At 44.3% G+C, this 13,539-nt stretch overlaps 1 protein-coding gene across 7 annotated transcripts in view; it reads left to right on the forward strand.

Moving 5' to 3' along the window:
* CFAP61 (cilia and flagella associated protein 61) overlaps positions 1-13,539 on the forward strand; it is a 230,732-nt gene that overhangs the window by 208,067 nt on the left and 9,126 nt on the right. For 5 of the 7 annotated variants that reach the window (XM_053247244.1, XM_053247242.1, XM_053247240.1 and 2 more), the window contains one exon: positions 8,195-8,323. The exons of the other annotated variants lie outside the window; for them this stretch is intronic. In XM_053247244.1, coding sequence (XP_053103219.1) covers positions 8,195-8,323 — 129 coding nt within the window. The remainder of the gene's footprint in view (positions 1-8,194; positions 8,324-13,539) is intronic. 7 annotated transcript variants of the gene reach the window in all.

Genomic DNA, 13,539 nt, shown 5'->3' on the forward strand with positions numbered 1-13,539 from the left:
AGAGCAGTGTACTACATACTTAGGTTTCTCCTCACAACCACTCTGTGAAGTAGGTTAGGCTGAGAGAGAAGTGACTGGCCCAGAGTCACCCAGCTAGTATCATGGCTGAATGGGGATTTGAACCCGGGTCTCCCCAGTCCTAGTCCAGCAATCTAACCACTACACCACATTGGCACCTATATTGTTATGGTCTTGGAGTATGAGAAGTGTAGCATTGGAAGGAGTGCTGCTTAGAAGGAGTCATGAATAGCAACAAGGTGGAAAATGTGGCTGTGCTCGACCCCTGCCACGTCTCTGTTCCATCCCAAGGAATGTGGATTCCATGCCAATTAAATTATAGATTTAATAAATCTATACTGGATCGGTTGTCGTCCCGGTCAACAAGGACCACGCCAGGTGCTGGAGTCCCTGAACGTCTGATGGCAAGTGGACAACAGGACAGGATCTTCAGTTGAGCAACCAGGGCTGGAGACTGCAAGGTTACTGGAAGAAACGTCGCTTAACCGAAAAAAATATACGAAAAACGCCAACAAGGAAATAATGATCTGCTATTACAAGTCTAGTCCAACTAGAAGAGGGTATTTTAAAAGAATGTACCAAATTTGAAAAGAGAAGCATCTAGATAGAGAAATAACAGAACAAGGGCTAGCAGACCAGAGAAGATTCATAATAACAAAGTATTCACAGAAGTTGAGCTGGAAGAACTGCAAAGAGCAACACAGGCTCAAGATATGGAAGAAGAATTACCACCAACTGAGGAAGTTGCTAAGGCGCAGGTGGAGGAGGTGTTGGAAATAGAGGATGCCACTGTTACTGAACTGTTTCAAAATCAAAACCAGGCAACCTCCCCTTTGCCTTCACCTCAAAAACCTGAATGGCATTTAACAGAAAAGCAACAAGAACTAAAGCAAAAAATAACTGAGCATATGAACCAAACAACCACCAGGGTTTGACTTCCAGCACTAAAAACAGTTGCCAAAAGACAACTTGCTCAGGCATTAAAAATGTCAATGCTGCACTTGCAGAAATAACAACCAATAATTTGCAAGAAACAAACCAACTAATGTACAGTGTAGCAACAATAACAACACAAGAGCTCGGATATAAGATCAGTGGACCTGTAAATGGAAGATTAGATTAGAAAATAAAATCGCCAGGCTTAGTTCAGATACTAGTAAATTGAAAGATATGAAAGACAAGAAGCTGAAGAATGAAAACACCAAACAGTATCTGATCCAAAAATACCACCTAGATTCAAGGAAAATTAGAGAAGTCCTGGAAATAATAAAGCAGCAAATAACAGCAGTGTCAAAGAAGGTTAGCAGCTACGAAGCCAGAATTACACAACACAGGCAGAATCTTCAATTCCAGTCAAATCAGAGACGTTTCTACCAAAGCATAGAAGGAGAAACTGCAAGAAATATCGAAACACCACATAAAGAAGAAACAGTGCAATTCTGGGGAAAATTATGAGACAATCCAATAAATTATAATAAAAAGCAGGCTGGGTGAAAGAGGTCAAAAAATGTAACCAACAAATGCAAGATCTAATAATAGCACCAGAATTAATAAGTGAAAGAGCAAAGAAAATTAAAAATTGGACTGCACCAGGCAACGATGAACTGCATGGCTTTTGGCTTAAACACCTAACAAGCCTTCATAAACAACTATCAAAACAGTTCAATCACATTTTGCAAAGAGGTGATATTGAACAATGGCTAACAACTGCGAAAACTCATCTCATCATGAAAGACCCAGCAAAAGGTGCAGTTCCAAGTAATTATAGACCGATAACCTGCCTGCTAACCATGTTCAAATTATTAACTGGAATAATAGCAGATGAAGTGATGCAACACTTATTAACTAACAAACAGCTTCCAGTTGAACAGAAAGGAAATTAGGGGTGTGTCCGAACCGGTCTGGAGGCCATTCTAAAGGCCTCTGAACTTCCAGACCGGTTCGGACTTGGCCGGTCCGGGTCCGGGTGGGGGGTCTTCCTTTAAGGGCGGGAGGGCTTGCTTACGCCTCCCGCCTCTTTGCCCCCTCCAGCGCCCATATTTTACAGAGTAATTGGGGCGCTGGAAACCAGCCGCCCCCGCCGCCCCCCCCCCGTGAGCGGATTAGGGGCAAAAAAAACCTACTGCCACCCTCCTGCCCTCCCGCCCCCCGCCGCCCCCCCCCGAGTGCTCACCACATGGTTTGCAAAAAATAGAGAGGAGCTCGCGAACAGAGCTCCTCTCTCGCCAAATTCTCAGGGCCAACTGGGGCCTTGGGCGCGCACGCACGCGCAATAGGACTCCTCAGCTAATGGAACTTCAGCCGGAGGCCTGGTCTGCCCGCCAGGAAGAGGCCGGGTAGACCGGGCCTCTGATCGCCGGAGGCCCAGTCTACCCGGCTTCTTCCCGGCGGGTAGACCGGGCCTCCAGCCGAAGTTCCAAGAACAAAATGATTTTCGAAAATTGCAAGAGAAGAAAAACAAATCTAAGTGTTGCATGGATTGACTACAAGAAAGCCTTCGACTCATTGCCTCACACATGGATACTAAAATGTTTAGAAACAACTGGTGTCAGCAAAAACATTCAAATATTTATTTAAAAAGCAATGAGCATGTAGAGTACACAGTTAACAATCATTGGTGAGACACTTGGACAGGTTAACATTAGAAGAAGTATTTTCACAGGGATCTCACTATTATTATTATTATTATTATTATTATTATTATTATTATTATTTCAATTTCTATACCGCCCTTCCAAAAATAGCTCAGGGTGGTTTACAAAGAGAAACAACAAATAAATAAGATGGCTCCCTGTCCCCAAAGGGCTCACGTTCTAAAACGAAACATAAGATACACACCAGCAACAGTCACTGAAGTACTGTGCTGGGGGTGGATAGGGCCAGTTACTCTCCCCCTGCTAAATAAAGAGAATCACCATGGTAAAAGGTGCCTCTTTGCACAGTTAGCAGGGGTTATCTATCCCCTCTGTTGTTTGTAATCGCCATGACTCCACTTTCACAAATACTAAACAAAACAGGCATCGGATACCAAACATCTGAAACATCAAGTAAAATAAACCATCTGCTGTACATGGACGATCTGAAGTTGTATGGAAAGTCCCAGTCAGAAATTGAATCACTGCTAAATACTGTCCGTATATTCAGTAGCAATATAGCAGTGGAGTTTGGACTAGACAGGTGTGCTGCATTAACAATGAACAGAGGAAAAATAAGAAAAACAGAAGGAATAGAACTGCCCAATGGAGCAACATCAAGAACCTGGAAGAGAAAGAACATTACAAATACTTGGGCATTCTCCAGGCTGATAACATTGCACACACTGAAGTTAAAAGAAAAATTGGAAGTGAATACATCAGGAGAGTTAGAAAAATCCTCAAGTCCGAACTCAATGGCGGGAACACCATACGAGCCATAGACACCTGGGCTATACCTGTTATCAGATACACTGCAGGAATAATAGACTGGACCCAGGCAGAGCTAGAGACGCTAGATCGTAAGACCAGGAAAATAATGACCATCAGTCATGCTCTGCACCCCCGCAGTGATGTAGATAGGCTGTACCTCCCCCGCAACTCAGGTGGAAGAGGAATGCTGCAAGTCCATCAAACAGTAGAGGAGGAGAAAAGAGGCCTTGAAGAATGTATCAAGGACAGTGAAGAAGATGCACTTCAAATGGTCAATAATGAGAAACTATTCAACACCAATGAAAGAAAGCAGGCCTACAAGAAAGAACAAGTCAAGAACCGAGCAGAAAAATGGAAAAACAAGCCACTGCATGGTCAATATTTGCACAATATAAGTGGGAAATCAGACATCACCAAGACCTGGCAATGGCTTAAGAATGGCCACTTGAAGAAAGAAACAGAGGGTTTAATACTGGCTGCACAAGAACAGGCACTGGATGCATTTACGACTAAGGTCAACCAAAGGCCAACTACAAGGTTTGCGCTAATGGATGACCCTCACTTTGATAGATTTGCATATCTGTTTGCAACACCATATGCTTCTTCTTCTCCTAGTGGTGATGGCCATGAAGAGTCATCAACCTCAGTTAGAAATTCAGTAAACGAATCTTTAAACTTATTACATCCACAACTGGACCATTCCTTTCAGGGGAGTTCAGCCCTGTTTACTCCGGTAGAAGACCTGCACCCCCCGGAGCACAACGTGACAACATGCCAATACACTAATGCCAATTGACAATCACATGACTATTTCACGCTTCTTTCTTGGAACATTAGTGGCTGGCATTAAAAAAATGACGGATCCTGATTTCGTGAACTTTATTTCTGGTTATGACCTAATATTCTTACAGGAGACTTGGATGAAGGATAGTTTTGATCTCCCTAACTATGATGTCTTTTTGATTCCAGCTACCCCAAGTGTTAGGGGGCGGTGTCAGAAACTCTGGTGTGTTGGCTACTCTTATCTCTTCAGATCTAAAGGTTAAAGTTAAAAAATTGCCTCCTCATAAAAATTCGATGTTGGCAATATTGATAACATACTCTAACCATCAGATTATTTGTGTCAATGTGTATTTACCCATATTGAGAGACAGTACTCAAGTTAGGTTGCAGTGGAATTCCGCTGAGTTATATCTTAAGCATTTAATTTCTTTATACCCATCAGCCACACTTATTTTGGGGGGCGACTGTAACGCAAGATTGAATCATAATGATTTGGCGCTCTTTGACGGTATTGCTTTGTGCCCCCCAATGTCTGATGCTAACCCTCATATTTTCACGCGCATCTCTATAGATAAGGTAGGCAATTATGCAGGGCGTATGCTAATGCAGACCATCAGTAACTTAGACTTATTTCTACTAAATGGCGCTGTCAAAGGTGATCATCCAGGACAATATACCTTCTTTTCTAGGAGCAAACGATCAACTATCGATTATGTAGCAACATCCCGAGATCTCCTTGAAAGAATAATTGAATTTAAAGTCATACCAAGACCCGAAAGCGATCACTTTCCTATTATGCTAAGTTGTACCCTGTTGAATTCTGAGTTTAAAAGACCGTTAAACACCGTGTGTGCGTGCAGTAATACAGAGATGGCTATAGGTGTCCAGAGAATTAAATGGTCACAACATTCAGCGCAGATAATTAATTATTGGTGTACCTCTGAAAATGGAATGAGGCACTAAGAACGAATGCAATAAGAGCAAAAGTCAAAAAGTCAACAACAAACAGCAAGTGCCGCCTTTGTAAAGAAGCAGATGAAACAGTGGACCACCTAATCAGCTGTTGTAAAAAGATCGCACAGACTGACTACAAACAAAGGCATGACAAGGTAGCAGGGATGATACACTGGAACATCTGCAAAAAAATACAAGCTACCTGTAGCCAAACATTGGTGGGACCATAAAATTGAAAAAGTTGTAGAAAATGAAGATGCAAAAATATTATGGGACTTCCGACTACAAACAGACAAACATCTGCCACACAATACACCAGATATCACTGTAGTCGAGAAGAAAGAAAAACAAGTCAAAATAATCAACATAGCAATACCAGGGGATAGCAGAATAGAAGAAAAAGAAATAGAAAAAAATCACCAAACACAAAGATCTACAAATTGAAATTGAAAGGCTGTGGCAGAAAAAGACCAAAATCATCCCAGTGGTAATTGGCACCCTAGGTGCAATTCCAAAACAACTTGAAGAGCCCCTCATCACCATAGAGGCCACAGAAATCACCATCAGCCAATTACAAAAAGCAACTTTACTGGGAACAGCCTATATTTTGCGACGATATCTATAATAACCGACAGTATTGATGATAAAATTCAGCCATCCCAGGTCTTTGGGAAGAGCTCAATGTCTGGATAAAACTAACCAGTCAATAACACCTGTCTGACTGTGTAAACAAGAAATAATAATAATATAATTAATAATAAACTCTGCTTTGGTTAAACACATCTTTTTCAGTTTATGGCAGAGAATCCACTCTTTGAATCTGCTGACTCATAGGTTACTGAATTGCACTGTAAATGTATGCAAACTTAGTGAAATGTAAGCCATATGGAAGGAGTAGCGTCGAGGCACAATAACTCTCCATAATATCCCACCATTCATGTCACTGGCTCAGGGGCAGCTCACCAATGAGGCAAAGTGAGGCAATGGCCTCAGACTGTGCCTGCACCCTGGGGTCCAGTGATCCAGTGATCACCCAGGGTCATTGCCTCACATGCCTTGCTGCTTGGCATTCCCTGCCACCATCACCATTTCCCAGCTGCCTAGCACTGACTGCACTAGTCAACTGGGAAATGGCTATGAGCAATGGTGGCAGGAAGTGGCAAGTTAGGGAGCAGCGACAATCCCAGGTGGCCATGGGGTGGGATGCCCCAGGTGGCTTGGGTGCTTTCCTCAGGCTGCTTGGATGCTTGAGCTGGCCCTGCATTGGCCAATTAGTAAAAGGTCTTGCCTTTTAACTAATTGGGTAAGTCAGTGTCTATAAAGAACTCTGTACAGTTGTAAATACTTTCTATAAATTGTAAGTATATATCTTCTTCAGCTCTCATTATAATCCTGATCTCCATCACAATGTCACCATCAGTGGGGGAAGAGGGGGAGAACTAGAGGAAGGGATACAGAATTTGGAAAGGAATAAATTTCATGACAAGGTATGGGAAATAGATGACCCTCAGGGATATATTTTTGCAGTGCACATTGGGCTTCATAGGAAAGGCAAGATCAAGGAAAATCACCCTTTCCCCCATTCATGCAACAGTACAATGGTAGTCTGGAATCAACATGGCTGCACCCACACAATGCTAGTTTGGATGCCAGCCAATCTATTTTGTCATCTCATTGATGCCTGAAGTAATTCATTAAGGCCATCTACCATATTTTTCTCAGCCATTTGTCTGAAGTTGGAAGCAAGTTACTAGGCCTGTGCACCAGAGTATCAGATTCCAATAAATATGTACCACCACTCTAGTGCTGCGCAGAGACAGATGCACCCAGCACAGCTGTCTCCATGCAGTAACTGCCATTTCTGGGAAACTTTTCAAGAGACCATGGTGAAGCCAAGAGGTGTGAAGGAGATGCTTGGAAAGTGTGCAGGGTCATCAGGGCCATGGGGGAAAGAGCTGGCAGGAGCTACATTTTTCAGATGCCCCATTTACGCCTTCCTGCTCGCTCTGCAGCCACTCCCTCCAGGCACTAGAAATCGCAAGTAGTGTACAGAACTGGCTGCACCAGGATCAGCCGTCTCTGTGTGGCACTGGGAAGGTGCATTAATGAAACTGCCCCGGGGTGATTGGTGAACCCCCCTAAATCTGTGTAGACAATACTGAGCTGGATGGACCAATGGTCTGACTCAGTATATGGTAGCTTCCTATGTTCCTATGTTTGGGCTTATGTGGGGAAATTAGCTCAGAAAGGACAGTTTCACATCAGATTTAATTTGCACAAAGTTGTGGACCCAGGAAATGACTGGACTGAGACAAGATTTAAGTTTCAAAATCAAAAGATAGTGAGCCAGGTCTCACGATAAATGAGACTCGGTCTGGGAAGCTCAGCAGGGAGTGTGGGCTAAGCCTGCTCTCCCCAGAGATGATCAGGGCAGGAGCCCTTGGCAGCCAGATCAGCCGCCCACATGATTGCCAGCTCCGTTACGGAGCCAGTGGGGGCTGGGGAGTTTGGGGGCCACGCGGTCCCCGGAAGCTCCAGTATGCCCTGCGCAAGTGCACAGGGCATACTGGGGAGACCTCCAAGCTGGGAGGCTGCTTTTCAGTCTCCCGCCGGGGGTCTACTCATGAGTAACTGTGGCGCGGAGCCGCACTGCAGCTACTCACAATTTTAAAAACCAGGTTTCTGGAGTGCTTGCTCGACAAACCCGGTTTTAGGGGCGGGCTACTTGAGCGGGTTACCCGCTCAAGAACCACCAGGCTCACAGCTGAGCCCGGTGGTTCTCACGACTGTAGGAAATTGGGTTAGCGGAGGCTAGCCTGATTTTCTACAATCGTGTGAATAGCCTCAGTATTTATGGTAGGGAGGGATACAGCGGAAATAAATGTGTGGTTAAAGCAATATTACTATTTAAAATATGTTTAACTGCAATGAAGTGTTTTAGTTTGAAGTCCTAATTGTATAAATTCCCAGGCAGACAAGAGAAAGAGCCTTTTTAGAGAATGACACTTTCTCTAATTTTCTAATTTGAATTTAAGAAAAAGGAATAGAGATAGAGTTGGGCCCAGCAAGGAGCAAATGTTCATATCACCTGATCTGGACGAAGGGATCTCAAGGTTCCTGGAACCACCAAGGGACCTCGTTCTTCAGGGACAGCTTGGTCAAAGGTGGGTGCAAGAAGGTTGGAGGGGTTAGTTGATAGAGGTGAATCCATGAGGGTGCTTCCTCCATGGAATCAGCTTCCAATGTTAGCGAGGAAGACTGGGCAGATCAGGCTGGGCAAGAAAGTCAATCTGGAGGTTGTACAAAGAACTGAACACAGCCTGGTGTGGCCTGTGAACAGTAAATCGCCCAAGCAGCAGCTGGTGACTCCAAGATAGTTTGTATGCAAAGAGCATATTGGATCATGAAATTCGGACTTCTTATACCCCAAAACATATCTTGAGGGCACATTCCAATTGACCTTTGTTGTTGAATAGGTGTATTGGGTGGAACCAGCATGGGTTCCATTGTTGCTGGTCTCTCTTCCTGCGTCTAACAATGTGGGAATTGCTGAGACATGCCAAGGCTTTTGTCATGAAAACCGAATGCATAGACATGAGAAGAGGAAATCTACATGGACCAAAGGTCCAAGAATCCATTTACCGTATTTTATGGACTATAAGACTCACTTTTTTCCTCAAAAAATATCCGCCAAAATTCAGGTGCGTCTTATATGTTTTAACAGTTTAATATGTTAAAACTCTGAAAAACTGGATTAAAATTAAGGTGCGTCTTATAGTCCGTAGCGTCTTATAGTCCGTAAAATACGGTAGTACTTTTAATGAGTACATCTCCTAGGTCTTTATTGCTGACTCAACCTCTTTTGTGAAGGGGGAGAAAGCACCTCCACGAGCCTTATCTGCGTTCTTCCTGCTGAGTTCATTGGAGCATTAGCTTGTCTCTATCCTTTGCTAAAGGAAAGGGAGATGAGGCAGTTCACTCTGAGTGCAGAGTGACCTTGGCAGAGAGTTAACCTGTTTTTAGTTAACTTGTGGGGTCTACTTAGGGTATCCCAGCATAGGGAGGGCATGCATCTGCTCCCCTTTCCAATTTGCTTGTTAGGAGCTAAATCTAGGGATGACTGGCCCACTGTCAGCTAAGTGATCTGTCCCCATGTGCCATAAACAGAGAGCTCACAATGCTGTGAGGCTCCTCAGCATATCAAGAGTGAGATCTCCAAGCTTGGAGACTCAAACACAAACGAGGGGGTTCCTGGAAGCCGGCAGAAAAGCAATGCTAGTAACAGATGATACACAGTTTTCATAATCAGCCATTTGGACACATGAGCCTACAAGTTACTCTTACATTATACTTTAATACTTTACTGACAGTAATACTTTAACTGTCAGTAGCAAATTGCCAACGACAGCATGATGTTTCCTTCTTATATAATTTAGATATCCCAAGAGAAATACTGGTGGTAGAATGTTCAGTGAAGCAATTATAATACTGCAGAACAAAACATCACAAATCCCACAAGATGGGGGGCGGCATATTTTTAATGGGAGAGGGGGACAGTGGTTTTAATCTTTTTAAAGTCCTGGTGCATTAAAGGGTTGTCACTGCAATTCAGGAATTATATTAAACCAAGGATGGGTGCTGAATATGAAGATTAGATGTAAAACAGCTGTTCAAAACATGAGCACTTGTTTATTCCAAGTTGGAACACAATGTGCAACTCTGTGGAATTTGGTAGTTCCACAAAGCATTATCAGGGCATGTTTGCATAGAAAAGGATTCCACTTTAACACACTCTGGTTCATCTTGCAGACTTCCTTAAGGTTGTCATCAATTTTCCTTTCTGTTAAAAAGAGAGGCTGTGAGCATGCCTGGATGTGGCTAATGCCACTCAGTACACTTTGAGGCCTAATTAGAAGTAAATAGGTGTGTATTTTTGAAGAAGAGAGCCAGCATAATAGAGATAAGAAAGATGTAACAGCTTTCCTTTTCTGCTAGAATTAAATGTTAACCTTGAATCATATTATTAAAGCTGAACTAGTATGATGATGATGATGATGATGATGATGATGATGATGATGATATCTATAACAACAACAACAACATTGACAATAAAATCCAGCCATCCTAGGTCCTTGGGAAGGACTCGTTGTCTGGATAAAACAAACCAGTCAATAACACCTGTCTGACTGTGTAAACAAGAAATAATAATAACTAGCTGACCCGTGCGGCCGCCGCCGCTCTGCGGGGGCCGAGTGCAGCCGCCGCCGCCTCGCCTCCGCGGCTGGGCCCGGCCAGTCCCGCCGCCTCGCCTCCGCGGCCCGGCCAGTCCCGCCGCCTCGCTTCCGCGGCCGGGCCCGGCCAGGCTACCTCTCTCTCTCCTCCTGCCCCCCGTCTCTGGCGGGGCAGAGTGCGGCCTCCGTCGCCAGCGGGCCTGGCCGGCCCCAGAGTGCCGCCATCAGGCCCGCCGCCTTGCCTCCGCAGCCGGGCCCAGCCCGGCCAGTCCCGCTGCCTCGCCTCCGCTGCCCGGCCAGTCCCGCCGCCTCGCTTCCGCGGCCGGCCCCGGCCCCGCCGCCTCGCTGGGCCCCGCCGCCTTGCCAGGCCCGCCGCTCGCTGGGCCCCGCCACCACGGCCTGGCCCGCCGCCATCGCTCTGGGCCCACCGCCTCGCCCCATCTCACGGCCGGGGCCGCCGCCACCTTGCTGGGCCCACCGCCTCACTGGGCTCCACCGCTGCAGCCCTGGGCCCACCACCTTGCCTCCGCAGCCGTCCAGCAAGCGAATTCTCCTGGGTGTGCTGCCAGCCAATCAGGCGCCCCCTGCAGCCCAGCCAATCAGCTGGGCTGCCGGGACGCATTTCTCCTGGGCACACCCAGGAGAATTATATATATAGATAATTTGATTTCTATACCGCCCTTCCAAAAATGGCTCAGGGCGGTTTAGATCAATATAAATAGCCAGGTAATACTGGGTGGGCTCGTGTATTTTATGTATTATATTACTGGGTTTTAATGAATGACTGCACTCCTCATGAGCAACTAGACTATTAAGAACTACAGGGATTCAAATTTGAAATGAAGAAAAAGTTTTACAGCTTCTTTGTGCTGAAAATGTACTAATCTATTGATGAGGGAAATTCTTGAAAATGACTAAGATTCATAATTTAGTAAATTAGCAAATAAGTGTGGAAAGAAACAACGAGATTGTTCTCATGCGCAGCCTAACTCAGGCTAGGGAAGCCCAGCCTGGGTTAGGCTGTGCATGACAACCCCCGGAATTGGGCACGATCCTGGTGGGCAGCACTACCTAGCCCCATTTTAGGGGCTCTTAGCCAGGGTTAAGGGCTCAAGCAAGCCCTTAACCCAGGCTCCGGGATCATGTGTTTGCTGAAGTTATGTTTAGGCCCAGCAGACACTGAGACGAGTGCCTAGATCTCCTGTCTCCTGGGGGAATCCCCCAATGCATTGAGCATGTCGTGCAGTGCATTGTGGGATCCCCAGAGGCCAGGACACATCGTCCAGGCCTCCAGAGCTGCTCACTGCAGGCACATGGTGCTGCTCATCTGGGAGTGCGGGCCACACTCCCAGAAACAAGCCATCACTCATCTGGGTGGACCAGCCTTCGCCCACTGCCCAGCCTGACCTTAATGTTTTTCTGCTTTATAGACTTCTTACTGATTTTTGTATAGAAACATTTTAATTTTCCTATATTTCATGTAATATATATGCTGGGCATTAACAATATAATTCATTAATGACCTAATCATAGGCCATTGAAAATCAAGTTAGTTTACAGAACCACGAACCATAACAGCCAATCAATCTGGTTAAAAGTTTGGTTTATAAAAACAAATATTAGCAAAATCGTAAGAAGCATATTCTAGAGAACATTATTTAAAATTCAGCTTTCTAATTCCCAATGTTCTTGCCATAGTGAATAAGGAGACTCTGTATTTAACATATGGATCAAAATCCTCCAACAAAAGACTGTCTCTGTTGAAGATGCACATTTCCTATGCATAAAAAACTTCATCAAAATGCTGTTATGAAGTTCCATATATAGAGGGCAGGTAATTAATATAATGAGTAAGATCTTCTGTTTGAGTTGAGCCACAAATACAAAGATGCTCTTTTAATGGGATCCCTCCTTTACCAAGCCTCCACCAGAGCAGAAGGCATTATGGACACTTAGAGTTGTGTAAACACCTTTCTTTGTGGTACCACAGTTAAGTTAAGCAGATAGGCAGCCTTCAAGTTTACTTACTTACTTACTTACTTACTTATTTATCACCCTTCCAAAAATGGCTCAAGACAAATCTCCCTTGAAACATAGGAACCATATAGCATACAGTATATATCCTGGCACTTAGAAGTGCTTAGATTTCATTGGCGTGCACCCATAGTTAGAATTACCATATGCTGATCACTTCTACACTGGTTACAATATATTAGAATCCAGTTTGTTCACCCAGAAAACCTATACATTTTGACCATCAGTGGCAATTGTTTTGGCAAGTGCACCAAAACTGAAGGTCCAAAGTGTGAGAGAGTGCCGCTCTAGTGCACACTGCATTAGATAGATAGAAATTACAGTTAGGTTGGATTGTGGCAGTGGACTTTCCTTTGAAGAGTGTCCAGAAGTTATGATAATGCAGAATGTAGTAATTAGATGTCTATCTGGTGTTAGCCAGAAAGACATATACTGCTTATTCTTAAGGAATTGCAAAGATTGCTGGTCTGTTTCTGGACTCAATTCAAAGTGCTGATACTGACCTATAAACTTTAAATGGTCTGAATCAAATCTGAAGAAATGCCTTTTCCTGTGTTTGCCCTTAGGATTCCTAGTTTCAGAAATACAAAATGTCTATACGTGGATCAAGCATGAGGCAAGGCCTGTATGCATCAAGGGATGGAGTCCATGTAAAATGTGATGTTAAATCTCAGGTGTAGAGCAAGTCCCCTGCTGTCTACACACAATATCAAATCTTTATAGATCACAACACAATCCAGATTACAAATGTGCTACTATTAGAAAGAATCTACAAACAGAATAGGTAACTCAAGAGTGAGCCAAGCCACAGACTCGTATCCCTTATATGATCATCCTTTATATGCTCAAGGATGTAAGTATCTAGAAAACATTTACTGATTTTACAGATTGGAAATAGGCAGGCTAAGACTAGTCTGGCCATGTTCTTACAACCAAAATGATTGTGGTTAACAATCCCAGTTAAATCCTGCCTAACTGCACTGATTTAACTGGGATTGCCTGGAAATTCTAGGTGCGCATGACATGCTCCACAAGAGCGCACAGGGCACTTGCCAATCATGGTTAACTCTTTAACCACGCTTATTCTGGCTGTGAGATTGCAGTCTCTGAAAGAC

This window comes from Hemicordylus capensis, chromosome 4 (genome assembly GCF_027244095.1).
Source record: "Hemicordylus capensis ecotype Gifberg chromosome 4, rHemCap1.1.pri, whole genome shotgun sequence".
In the NCBI taxonomy this organism is placed as follows: domain Eukaryota; kingdom Metazoa; phylum Chordata; class Lepidosauria; order Squamata; family Cordylidae; genus Hemicordylus; species Hemicordylus capensis.